General features: G+C 34.9%; 2 protein-coding genes across 8 annotated transcripts; both read right to left on the bottom strand.

The window, feature by feature from the left end:
- Positions 1-221: 221 nt before the first annotated feature.
- LOC105116831 (probable ADP,ATP carrier protein At5g56450) lies at positions 222-3,867 on the bottom strand. Its single transcript, XM_011014317.1, has 2 exons — positions 3,161-3,867; positions 222-1,081 (listed from the first exon to the last, which is right to left on the bottom strand). The coding sequence occupies exons 1-2, from the start codon at positions 3,506-3,508 to the stop codon at positions 446-448; spliced, it is 984 nt and encodes a 327-aa protein (XP_011012619.1). The 5' UTR covers positions 3,509-3,867; the 3' UTR covers positions 222-445.
- Positions 3,868-4,459: 592 nt separating this feature from the next.
- Positions 4,460-13,553, bottom strand: LOC105116830 (uncharacterized). 7 transcript variants are annotated; one of them, XM_011014312.1, is made up of 6 exons: positions 13,263-13,553; positions 10,133-11,172; positions 9,274-9,468; positions 7,334-8,580; positions 5,391-5,500; positions 4,460-4,751 (listed from the first exon to the last, which is right to left on the bottom strand). In XM_011014312.1, the coding sequence occupies exons 2-6, from the start codon at positions 11,115-11,117 to the stop codon at positions 4,583-4,585; spliced, it is 2,706 nt and encodes a 901-aa protein (XP_011012614.1). In that variant the 5' UTR covers positions 11,118-11,172; positions 13,263-13,553; the 3' UTR covers positions 4,460-4,582. The 7 variants fall into 7 exon arrangements, 4 of the variants coding, with proteins under 4 accessions (XP_011012614.1, XP_011012617.1, XP_011012616.1 ...); XM_011014315.1 differs by having other exon boundaries at positions 5,391-5,486; positions 13,263-13,552; XM_011014314.1 differs by lacking the exon at positions 13,263-13,553 and adding an exon at positions 12,824-12,923.
- Between the last annotated feature and the right edge of the window lie 2,355 nt (positions 13,554-15,908).

Here is a 15,908-nt window from a genome sequence, read left to right as displayed (position 1 = left end):
AACGGGGCACAGGAGAAGGGCCTAGTGTTTTTCTAATAAAGTTTTTATTTTTGTTAAAACAGGGCCCCGAGGCCCAAAACAGGATACCTAGGCCCATGAGATCCATAATCAATTAACAAAAAAGCTCTGGAAAATCTCAGTACTTCGTATTCCAAGTCCACCTTCTCCAAGATGATATACCTCTGCAGCCAATTTACTTGACGATAAAAAAAAAAAAAAAAAAAAAAAAACAGGTGATTACCAAGAATCAACTAGGTATACAAAATCTGTATCAATCACATTCAACCTTTTTAACTGGTAACAAAAAATAAAGGTAAGGTTGCTATCGTTTAGCTGTATGGAACTCTTTTGCATTTCACAATATTTTCCTTCTATAAACCGTATCGCCTCATTTACTCCAATCCTTCGGTTGAGATGAAAAACTAACCAAAACTACTACTTCCTGCTACAAGCCACCCCATTTCATGAACTTCTTGACCTCATCATACAAAACCAAAATGGCAGCAGCACCAGTACTCCTAAACACATTTGAAACTGCCCCACGATAGAAAGAAGCCACCCCCTCTACCCTATAAATTTTCCTCCAGCAATCAAGTGTGCTATTATACATTGGTTGTTCCAGACCAGATTGCATCATCATTCGCCTTCGAACTGTATCCAGTGGATATGACATCAACCCAGCTGATGTCGTGACTATCTGAGCCACCACCCAACGCTTCCACAATGGCAATTCAGGTTTAGCTGCTTCTCCAGACAAACTCTCCTTCATTGTATCAAACCCACCAAAATATAGACTCCTGTGAACTACCATTCCTTGAAGAGAGGCAGGAAGCCCTCTGTACACTCCTCGAATCCCATCTTTATTGTATACAGTAGTCAGGAAATGAAAAATACCTCGAAATTGCCGAGCATCAGTTCTTCCAATGTCAGCAGCAAGGCGGGTGTGTGCTATATCAAGCGGGTAGATTAAAATCAGTGTTGTACAGCCAGCTGCAGCACCCGCAGTGAAGTTGGCAGGTGTGCTAGACAGAAAAGGACCATTTGGATGGTTTCTGTTATGCAAGATGTTTTTATAGAGATCCTGCAATAGAAATTAACAACCATGAGGTCATGGCAGCATAACACGAAATGGAGATGATCCTAATTCACTTGAAACTTTGATATCAATCATCAAAGTAAAAGATCACTTCCTTTTATGCAGCCAAATAAGTTAGAATCCCTATTATTATCTTCTATTGCATTATTAAATTTTCTCATGCCATGGATAATGACATTGTATGTCTCAAAGAGACCAGCTACCAAAATACTATTTCAAGGAAAAAGTCATTTTCCATATCTTAGAAGTTCTGGGAAGAACTCAGCCAGCTAAAATATACCAATCCTATTTATAACATCTTGCAATCAAGAAAAAATTAGTGAGTGGTATGCAGTTTAGCTATCTGCATGTCCTGAGAAGAACCTTCGGCAAACTTAGTGTTACCATGAGGTTGCAAGAGCATGATCAAACCTTTAAACGCTTACATTTGTGGAAAAGAAAAGGTCAAAAGCCAACCTAAAAACATTGGTAAGAGGTTTTATTCCGCCTCCAATGCATTCAATACACCTGTTAATATCTAAAGTTTGTTTGTGCTTAATTAAACTCTTTTTGCTCTCCTTTTGTGCAACATAGTAATTCTTGGATCTTTGTTTCAACCATCTTGCACAAATCAATGGACCTGTAATTAAATCCCATGCCACCTTATCTCTCTAAACTGTGTTTCTTTCATTCCTTGCAAAAGCTCACCCCAGGATCTTCTCACAAATTATAAATCCAAAGTTAATTCACCAAAATTTCAAAATCTATCCAACTATTTTAGATGACACAATGAATCTATGGAGTAAATGCATAGCCAGGAACTCTCTAGTTGGGGAAGCATTTTCCATATCTTAAAAGTTCTGAGAAGATCTCAGCCAGCGAAGATAGACCAGTCCTATTTGTCACATCTTGCAATCAACAAAAAAGTAGTGTGTGGTATGCAGTTAAGCTGTCTGAATGTCCTAAGAAAAAGCTTAGGCAAACTTAGCATTACCGTAAGATTGCAAGAACATGTCCAAGCCTTTACAAATTTACAATGGCGGAAAAGAAAAGGTCAAAAGCCAACCTAAAAATATCAGTAAGAGGTTTTATTCAGCCTTTAATGCATTCAACACACCTGTTAATATCTAAAGTTTATTTGTAATTAAACTCCCTTTGCTATCCTTTTTTGCAACATAGTAGTTCTTGGATCTTCATTTCACCGTCTTGCAAAAACCAGTGCACCTGTAATTAAAGCTCATGCCACCTTATCTCTCCAAACAGCGTTTCTTTGATTCCTTGCAAAAGCTCACTCCAGGATCTTCTCCCAATTTATACATCCCAAGTTAATTCACCAAAACCTCAAAATCTATCCAACTATTTTAGATGACATAATGAATCTATGAAGTCAATGTATAGCCAGGAAGTCTCTAGTTGGTGAACATTTTGATTTCCAATTCCCAATTGACAACTTATGCATGAATTTCATTCTCCTTTTATTTTTAAAATTAGCAGGATCCTTCTTCTAGAAAATTGCTTAAAATTTCTCCAAATTCAACTGTACCAAAATTCTGTTATCAAGATTTTCCCTAAACTCTAAAATCCTCATTCCACTACTGGCAGCAATCAGTTCCAAAGATCCTTTCCCATCAAATCCTATCAGCCCAAGTTCATAATCCTCCCATTTCTTTCTAACTTCAAGATTCTACGTTGTTAAAATTACAGCATGACAAACACCAACTAAAATAAAGAACCATCCTTTACAATCATAAAAGACAACATTCCTATCATCCCATGTTAAAATAATCCTATTTCTTTCTAACTTCAAGGTTTTACATTGTTAAAATTACAACATGACAAACACCAACTAAAATAAAGAACCGTCCCTTACAATCATAAAAGACAACATTCCACTTAACACGAAGTGAAATCAATCGTTGCAATATTCATATACTCATATATCAAACATTTCACACACACATCAAGAACCATCATCAAATACCAAAAACACCCAAAATACTATAAAAACAAACCACCCCATATTCCCACGGACACATTTCATCAAACACCTTACCCACAAACCAAAAAGAACCCAACTTTACTCACCTTAAGAGAGAAATTAAGAGCAACAGAAGGGTAATGTCTAATCACACTACTGCCATTGCCTCTCCAAAGCGAAAGAATCCCTTCTTCTTTAACTGTACGAACAATACAATCAACCATTCCTTTGAATTTCCTGCGTCCACTCCCTACAATTGCCAAATTGCTTTCTTGAGTTTGTAACAGCACCTTTGCCCTCTCAATTGGCGCCACTGTTGTATGCATTACCCCTCCCAGGAATGCACCTGCCAATAGATCTTTGTGAAAGTCTGTCAAGCATTTATAAGGCCCTGATGATATTGGTGGCTTTGACCGATCTCCGTTTTCTCCTGGATCATCATCGTCTCTACTCATTGTTAAAAACCAGAATCAGAATGAGTTTTTCTCTATAAAGATCGAATCTTTTTGGGTTTCAAGAGAACCCCTTTCGTTGTTTATCTTTAATTCTTTATAGTATCTCTAGAAAAGGAGAAATAGTGGGTTTTGCTCGTGTCTACTTTTTCTTCTTGGGTTGGTGCGCGAGATTCCAAAGGAAGAATCTTTTTCTTTCAATCTCCCTCTCTGTAGTTCGAGGGAAATAAAGGAAAGTCAGACCAGGCAATTCCTTCCCGATGAGTAGTTGATCAGGACTTGTTAGCTTATATAGTCTCCTTTTTACTTTGTATAGTCCTTATCCTTCTATCTAGGAAATCTCTTAGGTCGGTTTTTTTTTGGGTTTTGATAAGTCATTACATTTTTTCTAACAATTTATTTATCTAAATTATTTATAAAAACCCTCCAAGAAAATAAGTTTCATCACACAAAAATACACACCCAAAAAATTCATTATTCTAATAGTGATTTATACCTACAAAATCTTGTGCCCGTGTCATTTTAAGGTAATGAAAGATCTCCCGCTAGGCTCAATTATTGGGTGATTATATTCGTCATTATATATATATATATATGTCCTCTCCCCCTTTTGTTCTCATGAAAAGCAACAACTTTATAATTGATGCATCACTATCATGCTCACCTAAACATTTTCAAAAATTTTGTTTTCTCAAAATAACTTAATGTTATTTATTCTTAAACATTTTTAATATTGGAATGCCCTTGTGTTGACTTTGATTCCAATTCCTCCTCTTGCATGGTTTCCAAAAGTTACCGTACTCTTCATGTAATTTCTCTTCCAATAATATATTTTTTTCTAGAATAATTAAAATATAATAAGAAAAAAAGTAACAAAAACCATCTTGTAACATCATAATATTAACATCTAACACTGTCACAGTAAAAAGAAAAAATGAAGAAAAGAAAAGAAAAGGAAAGGAAATAAGGAAGGGTAATCATATGAAACTAAAAAGCTTCTGATTCCATGTCCAGTACGGCAAGCCAACAGTTGCATTTTACTTTTTGCAAGATCCTAAGATCCGGCAGCCATTTCTCTCATAAGTCACATGCATGCCCAACAGGTCTCTTAACTGAAATATTTACAGAGAAAGGCCAAATGTAAAACTTCCTAAAATCGCCACCCTCCCACATTGCTCCAAAGGGTTTTCTTTTTTCTTCCCTCTGTGTAAGATGTAAGAACAAGGGGTTCGCGTAACGAGCTCCACTGCAGTTGAAAGATTGCCAAATTCTGTATTACTGGTAAGCAACAAAGCATTCCAATGGAGATGACGCACCTCATTACAGCAAACATTCTATAAATTCATAACCTCGGCTTCATTGAACAAACCTAAATGAAATCCCACTTCATTGTCAAAGCATACAGTAATTAATAATCCAGTGTAACTTGATTTCATCTCGCTGAGGCCGAGCACAATCACAATTCTCAGGATATTTCCTCGACCAAGAATACAATTTATGTGAGAATCATAAAACGAAGGTTGAGTAGGAAGCATTTATTGAAAAAATAATCAAGGTCGCTTTATGAATTAGAAACTAAATTAAGGAAGCCATCACAATATCAGATAACTATCAGACATAAAGGAAAATAGACCATACAACCAGTCACAATGCAATTCAAGATTGAAATACCCATTTATAACATGATTTACAAGAATAAAATGTTCCAGAATTCTCATCAAAACATGTATGCATCACCATTCTAGGGAAGGAATAAAGAGAAACATAACAGCAGCATCTCATGCATTCAAAATATATTAATAAGTCTCAATTCTTGTAATTCAATAAAGTCATCAATCTCACAATTCACTATAACAATCCAATTCTACTGAAAGATTCTACTCACAGAACAGAGAACATGAACATGCGAGAGGTTTGCTGACTGCATGCTCTGAAGAATGCTTCTGCTCCATTTCTTGAAAAGGACTGCTCGATGATCTCTCTGTTGCAGTAGGGCTGCAAACAAGGGGTGGGCGGGTGGGGGGTGGGGAGGATCAGATAAAGTAGTGAAAATCTGTGCAACCAACAATCAGATGCATGGTTACAGTTATAGATTTATTTGACCTATGATCATGCTTCAATTGATGAAAAAATCAAAGTTACCAATCGCTGTCACATAATTCATGGTTGCAGTCAAATATTTGCTTATTACCTTTACTGCAATTCTATAGTGATTAGGGAACGTAAAGACAATATACACATGTTGCTAACATTATGTACATCAGTCTTATCATTAGAAGTCCAAGTTAACGCTGCAGCACCTGTTTATTCATCAAACGTTGGAGTTGTCCAAAACATGCATAGATATAATACTTTGAGGACGAAAAATAGAAGGATAATTAATTTTTTCTAGTTGACTAGGAAATCATATTCCAAGATATGTGACAAATCAAGGAGACGATTCAGGACCCTAAGAATATCTCATGCAAATTAACACCAGAGTTATTTTTCTTCTCTTACTAAATCTAAAGTTTTTTATATTTATGCTTCCAATTTGGCTTCCTCACTCCTTGCAATGATTACACAACAAACAAATCGATCAAATATAAGTACAAAATAGCTCCAAATCAAAAAATACATGCAACATTTCTTTTAAAGAAAGCACATTACATGCGCATTTTGGAGGCTTTTAAGAATATCCTTGAAGTTGGAATATGTTGTAACTGAGTTCATCTGGTCATGGACCTTAATATGTTGTTCTTTTTTTTGGCAGGTGCAAACTTCACAAAATACAAGGAATCTACTTGTGCCATCATTTTTTTTCCTATCTATTGTCACAGCTCTGCACTCTGCAACCAATTCTAGATTGTTCTGCAGCTCCATTGACACTAGTCCCAGAAAGCAAGCAAAATCAAAATCTTTAACCAGAAACCATTGCTGATATCAACTTTTACCCTTTGGCATACTTATCAACATAACCCTGCAGAACAAAATGTGAAAATGGTATTGCCAAGGAAAAAAAAAAGAGCATAATTAACGACCATATAGAATCTAATCATGCATAAAACATCCTTTTGAAGTCGCAACTCCCACAAATTTCCCTGTTTGGTGTCCCAGAACTTGTCCATTTGCAAAAAAGAAGTTTCAATCATATTTTGAAATACTATTCATGATGGTCTCAATCACTAGGAATGATATTTTGTGTCTGCACTTTATGTGATTTTTCAATAGTATGGGACAATTTTTGTGGAAGGTTGTTGGTGTAACCCTACCTTCCCTTGATAAATTAAATACAACTGTACAATTCATTGCAGAGAGTTAAAAAAACTACACGACAACAAATCCTAACTCCTAGGTCCCTCTGAAAACATTACTAGATAGAAATGGCTAATGGTTAAGAATTCATGTTCTGCACTTTCCCTTTCAGTGGAAAGTTGTCAAGCTGCATCAGGCACGCATCTATGCCTGTTTCCCACCCATGACTTCTAAGTTCTATAATGACAATAACCACTATCATGATCGTACTTTTTTTGGTAGTAAGAAATTGATGTTTCAATCAGTAGAATCATAAGCAGAGCCATGAGGTTATGGGAAACCTATCATTGAATGTGTATCATGTGAGATTCATAGTGCTAGATAACATGCATCAAATGTGATATTTCTTAAAGAAACCCTTTCTAATCATCTGCCGCTTCAGTTTTCATACACATAAGGCCATAAATATAAATATCAACTGTCTTTGCCACTTGAATAGAAACCATTATTAAATGAGCTTGTTTGTGTGTGTATTTGTGTCATGAGAAAACTCTTTCACATATCAGTTTCAAGGTAAAAGAAAGAAGGATTTACCATCACAAGTTTTGTTAATTTATGTTGCGATGAGTCAATGTAATGATCTATTTTTGCCTTGGACTTGGGTATTTGATGGCTCTTCATTGCTCCTGCAACCTTATCAACCGTCTTCTTGACAATAGTCTTAAATGCTTCCTTACTCATGTTACCCTGTCGCCATGATGGCTTTAAAACGTCCTTGACAAAATCTGCAAGGGTAACCTTAAAGAGCTTCATTGATCTGGACTCCTTGCTCTTTTTGCTCTTCTTTGGAGACTTAATCTGATCAATCTCCATATCACCCATATTCACATTCACTACAACAGGAGTACTCTGGCTCTGATTCTCAATATCACCCACTTCTGCATCTGCAATCTCACCAAACTCCTCATTATCAAGAGATGTGGAAACCACAATGCCTCTAACTTCTTTCTTGTTTTCTTCCACATCCAAAGATTTGTTTGAGGCACTAAACCTTGGCATAACATCAGTGTCAATGGATTCCCACTTCTGAATGTGATCAAGTCTCTTAAATGAGTTTGAAGTTGGCTCGATGCTGTCTAAAAACGGATCATATTGATCACCTCCTGAGCTAGGAATAATTTGTGCAACACCCCTGGCAGAACTGGGCGAAGGTATTGGATGTCTTGTTCCAACACTGACACCTTGTCCATCAAGTGAAGCATGGTTCAAACATGAAGAATGATCATCCTTACAAGAACAGGATGGAACCTTTTCTTGCCTTACAACATCAGAACTGAATCCGGAGTTGAGCGGCTGCTCAAAACTAGTTGGATAAGAATTCAGGTGAGCTGAATTTTTTGCTCCAAAATCTGGCGGGTGAGATGGCTGATTTGAGTCCAGAATATCTGGTGGGAGTCTAGATGAAGAACCCACCTTTCCAGATAGACCATACACGTTATCAATAGCAGAGCAATCCAAACCATAGGGTGGTTGTTGCTGCTGCAGATCTTCAGAGCCAACAGTAACCAAGTCTGAGGCAGTTTGAGGAATGTCATCTTTCAAACAGGGCTCCTCAGTATTTTCTGAGCAATCCTCAGAAGCATAATCTTGAACAAGTTTGAATGGGCTGCTTCCTTTAAAAACTTCACCAGAATATTTATCAGAATAGATGCATCCAGCAGCTGACATGATCCTTGATGAACTTTTTTCATCAGCTCCTGCAGAATTAATGACTGGGCTATGAACTTCAGAAACTGACTCCCCAGATGTCAATTGGTTATAACAATTGATGAGTTTTGAGCCTGTAATTGGAAACAAGATTAACTCTAAACTTAAGGCACGGAACAGGTGTACAAGTTATTCCTGTACAACTAACATGAGCAATCTACATGAGAACCACACAACGATAAACGTTCTAAAGTTTCAGGCCAGCAAATAACTCAATATAACCACCGGCATGTGCTATTAAAGCTTTGCAATATATAATCCATAATATATATAAAAGCATGAACTACTTAAAAACTTTTGATTTATTATTATACCCTTAATACATTGCTAATATTACAGTATACTACCAATACTAATAAGTAAATCCAATCCCATTTCTAATTCAGAAAAAGACCAATATTGGTAAAATTAAAAAAGGAAATTATTAATTCCTAAAAATAAGCTTTTTTGTAATGAAACCTAAAATATAGGTTAATTTCCTCTCTTTTTTTCATACTTTTCATTTATACACTGGATAAAACCCTAAATAACATAAAATAAGCTACTGATATCACTTCTAAACTATATAATGATGTATTGATACTTTATTTTGACAATCAATTAGGTGTTTCGTAAAATCCCATTGGACAAAATATATCCCCTTGCCTTCGTTTGTATTGTTCTAATGATGATATTGATGTTCATTGATCCAAACCAGTTATCTAAGGAGAAAAATTAGGAAGAGACTGTCCAAGGAGGGAAAACTAGTGTGTGGGTGAAACATTTACCTTGTTCACCATTATTCAGCCTTGAGGAGCCAGAGAGAGATAAAACCATTGCCGAAGCGTCAGATTGTGCTGAACTCTGCAGTTCATGCAACTGCTCTCTTACATCAAATGCTCCAGCTATCAAATGATTACCATGAGTTTGACCTCCAACAGGGTAATTTACTGCCTGGTCATTGTCAGACTGTGTAATGTCATCTGAAAACAACTCGCCAATGAGTGAGAAACAAATGATGAGGTGAATGAATAACTAATACCCGCAATGCAAAAACAAAATATGATTCATCCATAAAAGTACATACAAATAAAATAAACAATTACAAAAACTCCTCCAAATTGGATCATCTGTTCAGGTCATTCAACATGAAATCTTTTCATCTACAAACTAACAAGCATTTCAATGAAACATCATCCACAGCACCAATCTATTACTTCTAGACAAAATAGCATGGGGAGTAGCTGCTTGGTGTCACATTGACATACGACAACCAAACAGCAAACCATATCCACTAGATAAATTACCTTAAGTTTAAGATTGAATTTAAATAAATAAATCAATAAAATAAAACCAAGGAAAGATTTCTTTAAAAAAAATTGGAGAGAAACAACAAATTTACAAGAATCATAGATATTTTGCATCTTGGTCATACATCAGTATCATGATGTAAATGAGAAACAGTCAGGCATCTCGTTTTCTCTTTAACATTGAAAAATTAACATAAACAACAGATCATAGGTTTTATGAGATTTAAATGCTTCAAAGAGAGGGATAGAGACATATGAGAAACATAATTAACTTAGCAAACATCAGAAAACAAACACCTTATGAAGTAGACTGAGAAAATACCAATAAGGTACTAACCTTCCATCTCCATATCAGAGTCAGAAGACATGTGGGATCCAACTGCATCCATCAAATGACTGGGTTCAGAAAAAGTCTTTCCTTCCAATTTAAAACACACCCCAGCACCACTTCCACCTTCCAGATATAAGTTGTCATCATGCATGAGAACATTATGTCCACCTTGATTGAGAGGAATGACTTCATTGGCGGAACTAGTAGGGCCCAATTTATCACAAGAAGGTTTGGAGGAATTGGAAGCAAAATCAGAGTAAAATTGTGGAATGGAACCATCTAGCATGGGTGCAGATAATGGCATCATGTGGGAGTTATGCAGAGGTGGAATGGATGGTGCAGAAGAGGTTAGTGGTAGGGGCGGCGGTGGTGGGGGTGGGGGAGGATCTGTGGAAAGCGTTTGAGGATTTCCAACGTGAGGCTCAGCAGAACTCCCAGAGAGAGCAGGAGTCAGGAAACTGGAAGTTGGAGGAAAAGGTGGGGGAGGTGAAGGGGGAACATGACCCTGCACACCAGCTAGCTGTTTTGGCAACGAATGAACTGGAGATTTATAAAACCCCTGACCTTGTGAAGGTGGTGGAGGAGGCAAACCTCTATAAGGCGGCGAGATTTCAAGATGGTGTGAACCAAAGGGAGGGGGAGGAGAAGGCACCGATGCTAAACAGGAAGAATGCTGTGAATTTTGCTGCGCAGGTGCATAAACATGTGACATGGGAGCACTTCCATGAACGGTTGCAGAAGAGTGCAAATAAGGCTGACCCGGGTTAGGCGTCCTGCCAGGTGCAAGTTGCTGAACTGCGAGATGTTGGGGCATAGAAACATGCTGATATCCAGGCAAACTTGGCTGACTAGTGTGAGGAGGTCGTGGAGGTAGAGGGCCTTGTTGGAAACTGTGGGAGAGCGGAGGTGGACGGTGTAAGTATGGAGGGGCAATTGGTGTTTGAGGACCTTGGCTGCCAGACTGGGGATTAGAACTGCCTTGACCATACATATTGGAGAATTTCAACAACTTTTCCTAAGCCTCCCTCAATTTTCTACAGAACTGCCTGTGGAAATGAAATAATTACATAAGTGCTTAACAAATTCATCTTGAAAACACAGAAAAATGGGTTTTTTAATCAAATTATTGATGTGAATTAATTATGAATGTGGAATTGAATGCACCAACCAATTACATCTCAACATGCAAAAAAAAAATAAAAAACACAGCAAGATCATCTTCAACAAAATTGGAAAGTATGAAAGCAATGTTCAATAAAGCAGGAAAATTAAATACGAATGTTAGTTACAAAGAAGAAGGAAGTGTTAGAGAGAACATAAACATAAACAGCAGATGCAAACCCTAGTTAATGTTGAGAGAATTCAAATGTTTATTGCAGCTTTGATTGTATTGGAGAGCGATTTTGGGGTGGGGGGGGGCATGATTCCTTGAATTCTGTGGTAGACTTGGTTGGGTTTAACTCAGCGTGAGAATAAAGAAAACTGTGAGTTAAAAAAAAGAAGAAAGAAAATGATTTTTACCATGTGCATTATCCACATTATTGAAATTTAGTTTTATTTAAATAAAACAATGATATTAAATAAATAAATAAATTATTACATTTATTTAAACAATAATTGTATATAAAAAAAGAACATGATTTTATGAACAACATGGAAAAGTATAAAGTGAAAGCTTCCTGCGATTTGAAAAATGAATCCTTTAAAAACAATAACTCTATTGTCTTTCTTAATTGAAGATTTGTTTAATATTACTATTGCCTGTTGAACCTACCCCTTTCATTACATTTCGCTAATAAGCACATGAAAATCAGTTGGGACCTCAAACCCCCCCCCCCCCCAAAAAAAAAAAAAAGAAAAAAAAAAGAGTAAAAAAAGTGCTTCCCCACTGAAACATCTGAGATTTTCTTTTAAATTCAATAACCCTCCCCGTTATCTTCAGAAATTCCATAGAATCTAGATCTTTAATAATTAAATTTTGAGATGGGGCTTGTTAATGAAATCAAAAGGCATGAACTAAAAGTTTTCCTCTCACCACTTAAAGCCACCATTTCTATTTTTATTACGAGACACTGTGTGTGTGCTCTTCTATAAAACTCAACTCCTTTATTGTTCAGCATATCCTTATTCATCATAATTCAGTGGCTAAAGACCTATTCATGATAATGCAACGAAATTAGGCTTAACTGTCAACTAAACAAAACCATTCACTATCAGACATAACCTTCTTGTTTTTCTTTTCCTAGGAAGCTCAAGAATCTATCTATCTCTTGGAGTGTAAACTTGAGTTAAAACGATTATCTTTCATCCATAAATACCTTACACTCAAAGTTTAGCGAGTCCTATAACTAATGCTATATGCAGCAGTCCAAACAGCCTGCAAACACCTCATAAAGATTCACTGCCTCCACCTCTACATGTATATATATAAAACAAGAGACTGGATTCGATAACATTTCCAGCCATGTAAACTTTGCAGTTTTTGAATAACATATCAGTACAATTCTTCCATTACCGAACTCCTAAATTGTTAATACCAACTTGACATGTTTGCTGATATTCCATTCATCACAAGCTTTGAGCCATGAATCTTCATCTAAAACTCCAAAAAGTTAAAAAAGTGTTTCCTGCTCCTCAATATGTGCAAATCTTGAGTACAATACATGTCTCCCAAAATGACACAAGGACTTTACTGACCTTATTAAGAGAATTACTTCCACATATCATCCATTCCTGGACATCAGTTTCTTCTTGATTGCAGACACATATCCATAGCAATCGTAATTGATGATCGAAATATATTTATAAACATTATGGCAATCATTAAACTTATTCCCACGCTAAGGGCCAAAGTGTCACTTTACAAATTACAACTACCAAGATTATAATTTCATAAACTTTAAGAACCAAAGTTCATCACCTTCTCCAAACTTTCTGCAGTTTCCTTTCGAAGAACAAACAAACCAACTATTCTCCGAATCTTTTTTCATTTCTTAACCAAGTTTAACAAACAAAACAAACCCTTTTGATCCATGACTAATCAATAGCATAACACGTTTAAGGGTTTTCAAAATCTAAAATTTCTAACTTCAAGAATGTCATTAAAAAAACAATAAACAGTAAACTGCATCCATACCTCCCTCGGATTTATTTGCTGTCTTTTGCTTCTTTTATCTTCCTCCCTTCTTCATTCTCACTTAATTTCTCCTTTTCCTCTTTCTTTTTCTCCTATCTTTGCTCATTTAAGAATCTAACCCAGCTCCCTTTTCATCTCTCTTTCTACCTGTCTCTTTTCTTTTTACTCCCTTCTTCTGGACGTCTTGTGCCTTGCTCTTTCCATTTTTTTGTTCCTTTTAAAGCTTTCAGAGAAATACGAGATAATGGCTCGCGCTAAATCGCGGTCGGGAAAAACAATTTTCATGGAAAATACTGTATTTTAAGGAATAAAAAAAATCAATACATAAAAGAAAACGTGATCACATTGTTCAGCGCATAAAAATAAAAAATGTATGTTAAAAAACTCAATTTTAAGATAATTTAATATTAAAAAATAAAAATAAAAATAAAAGTTATACAATCTCAAGGCAAACTTGTAATTCAAATGATAAAATTATAATAACATCATAAAAAATAAATATATAAAATTTTTAACAATTTAAAAGTGGAAAAATAAAAAAAAAATCAATCAACAAAAAAAACTCAGAAAAAATAAAATACTAATAAAATAGATCAAACCTTGTGAGCTAGGTGTGCAAATAAGATAAACCAAACCTCGTGAACTAGGTATGTAAACAAAATAACTTAATAAAAAACAAAAAGAAAATTATAAGATATAATTCTCAAACAAACTATACGTTGAAGAGAGAAATTAAAAAAAATTATTGAACTCCATATAAGGTAACTCATCAAATTCATAATTTGGGTAATGAAATACATAAAATAACGAAATCTAATTTTCAATGAACCTAATATTTAAAAATGAAATTTTAAAAGAAATCAATGTAAAAAAAAATCTAAAAAAAATATATATTAACCTATGTTAACCTCATAGAAAGGAAAACAAATAAAATGACAAAAATTTCAACAAACCTAATATTGAAGGATATAATTTAAAAATAAAATCAATCTAAAAAAAAATCTAAAAAAATTGTTGTTAATATATGTTGACTTTTCAAACTTGTGAGTCAGGTTAAAGACTATAATCACCCATTTAAAAAAAATTCATTAAGTTTAATTCTTAATTAAGTTAATATCAAATAATAAATTTTTTTAAAAAATAAATTTTCAAAAAGAACCCAAAGCAAAAAAATAACAATAAAATAATAAGGATAGAATTTGATATAAAACCAAAATGTCGCTTATTTATCAACACGTGTCACCTATCTTGAATAACATGAAAGCATTGCTTCCAACGCTATCAAATGTGTGTTTGTGTTAGTGGTGAAACTTGTGGTTTGGATGTGGGACCCATTAAAAAGCTAAGAAAAGCAGAAAATATTAGCTTTTGTGGTTGAGTTTTGTGCATCAATGGGTTGTACCCAACCACAACCTCAACCACAAAAGTTAAATCAAACACTCCCCAATAAAATCAGTACTTGACTTTCGAAGAAAGCCATACACATTGCTAGAATATGACGAGCTTCCTCCACACGAGAAATGCATATGTCAATCAAATTGCCCTTCTTGTCTACCCTACCCCCACCATATTTATTTTAGATTTAATTTTGCTCTCTTAAACTTTAATTGTTTTCCGTAACATTATTTTATTTTATTCTTTTAAATTGAGGATCAACCAAGTACCAAGATATTTCCTTGACATTGCAGGAACCCCAAATTTAAACAACTAAAATAAATTATCAAGTTAAATCTTAAATAAATGTTAAGTGAAATGATCAAATTAAAAAAATTAAAAAAGAGCTAAGTAACAAAAAGAAAAAGACATGAACTCTTCCCCTTACCGTGGAAACCAATTCCTAAATTTATATAAAAAAATGTACTAATCACTTGTTAAAGCTTCAAATTTAATTCCTATAAAGCTCTAGTTCGTTTAGATCAATAAAATTTAATTTTGTTTTGTTAAGCTAAACACCAACCAAGTGATGAAACACTTCACGACAATGTTAGATCCTCAAATGGAGGCATAAAAACCAAATCATCATGGCTAATATCAAATCAATGCAGCGTTAAGGGATCACATAAAGAGAAAAATAAATTGAAAAACCAAAATGACAAAAATCCTAGGGATAAAAAAAAAAAAGATGGCACAGTGAATCACTGGAGCCCTCTTATTTTTTATTATTTTTTATAATCATCTCTCTTTTTTATAATAGATATTTTTCAATTTTCTATATTTATTTTTGTACCCTAATCCTAAATCTTGTTTGATTTGTTACCAACCCTCTCTAGTTTCCCAAGAATTATGCCTTCAGAAAGTAATGATTTATATTATCGTTCATTAACTTGAATTATTATGTAATTATGTCAGAATCACTAATATTATAATATAATCACAAGTTATAAAGTATATTGTTATCTTTTAGAAAAATCATGTATCTTTCATTTAATAAATAACTTGGTAAATAAGCAGAGTGATTATAAAATGCGAGAAAGTATGAATGGGAGGACCCTGCCATATATTCTCAATACATTTGTGCGATTGGCAGCAAAGAGGGATCGTGCGGTGGACCAATAAAGCCACTCACTTTGCTTGTAGATTTGATAGGAAACTTGTGCAATCCAGATAGTCGATTAAACAAAGCATGAGAGACAAAGCCAAAAGGTC

This window comes from Populus euphratica, unplaced genomic scaffold, assembly GCF_000495115.2.
Source record: "Populus euphratica unplaced genomic scaffold, PopEup_1.0 scaffold1071.1, whole genome shotgun sequence".
NCBI lineage: Eukaryota > Viridiplantae > Streptophyta > Magnoliopsida > Malpighiales > Salicaceae > Populus > Populus euphratica.
Note: the sequence above shows the minus strand (reverse complement) of the source record. Positions and strands in the feature narration are given on the sequence as shown.

Coding starts and splice junctions, on each gene's coding strand:
- LOC105116830 (XM_011014312.1), bottom strand. CDS start 11,117: ATGTATGGTCAAGGCAGTTCTAATCCCCAGTCTGGCAGCCAAGGTCCT. Junction 9,469..10,132: donor CTCTGATATGGAGATGGAAG/GTTAGTACCTTA, acceptor AGTTGTTTTCAG/ATGACATTACACAGTCTGAC. Junction 8,581..9,273: donor GCTGAATAATGGTGAACAAG/GTAAATGTTTCA, acceptor TTCCAATTACAG/GCTCAAAACTCATCAATTGT.
- LOC105116831 (XM_011014317.1), bottom strand. CDS start 3,508: ATGAGTAGAGACGATGATGATCCAGGAGAAAACGGAGATCGGTCAAAG. Junction 1,082..3,160: donor CTCTTAATTTCTCTCTTAAG/GTGAGTAAAGTT, acceptor TTTCTATTGCAG/GATCTCTATAAAAACATCTT.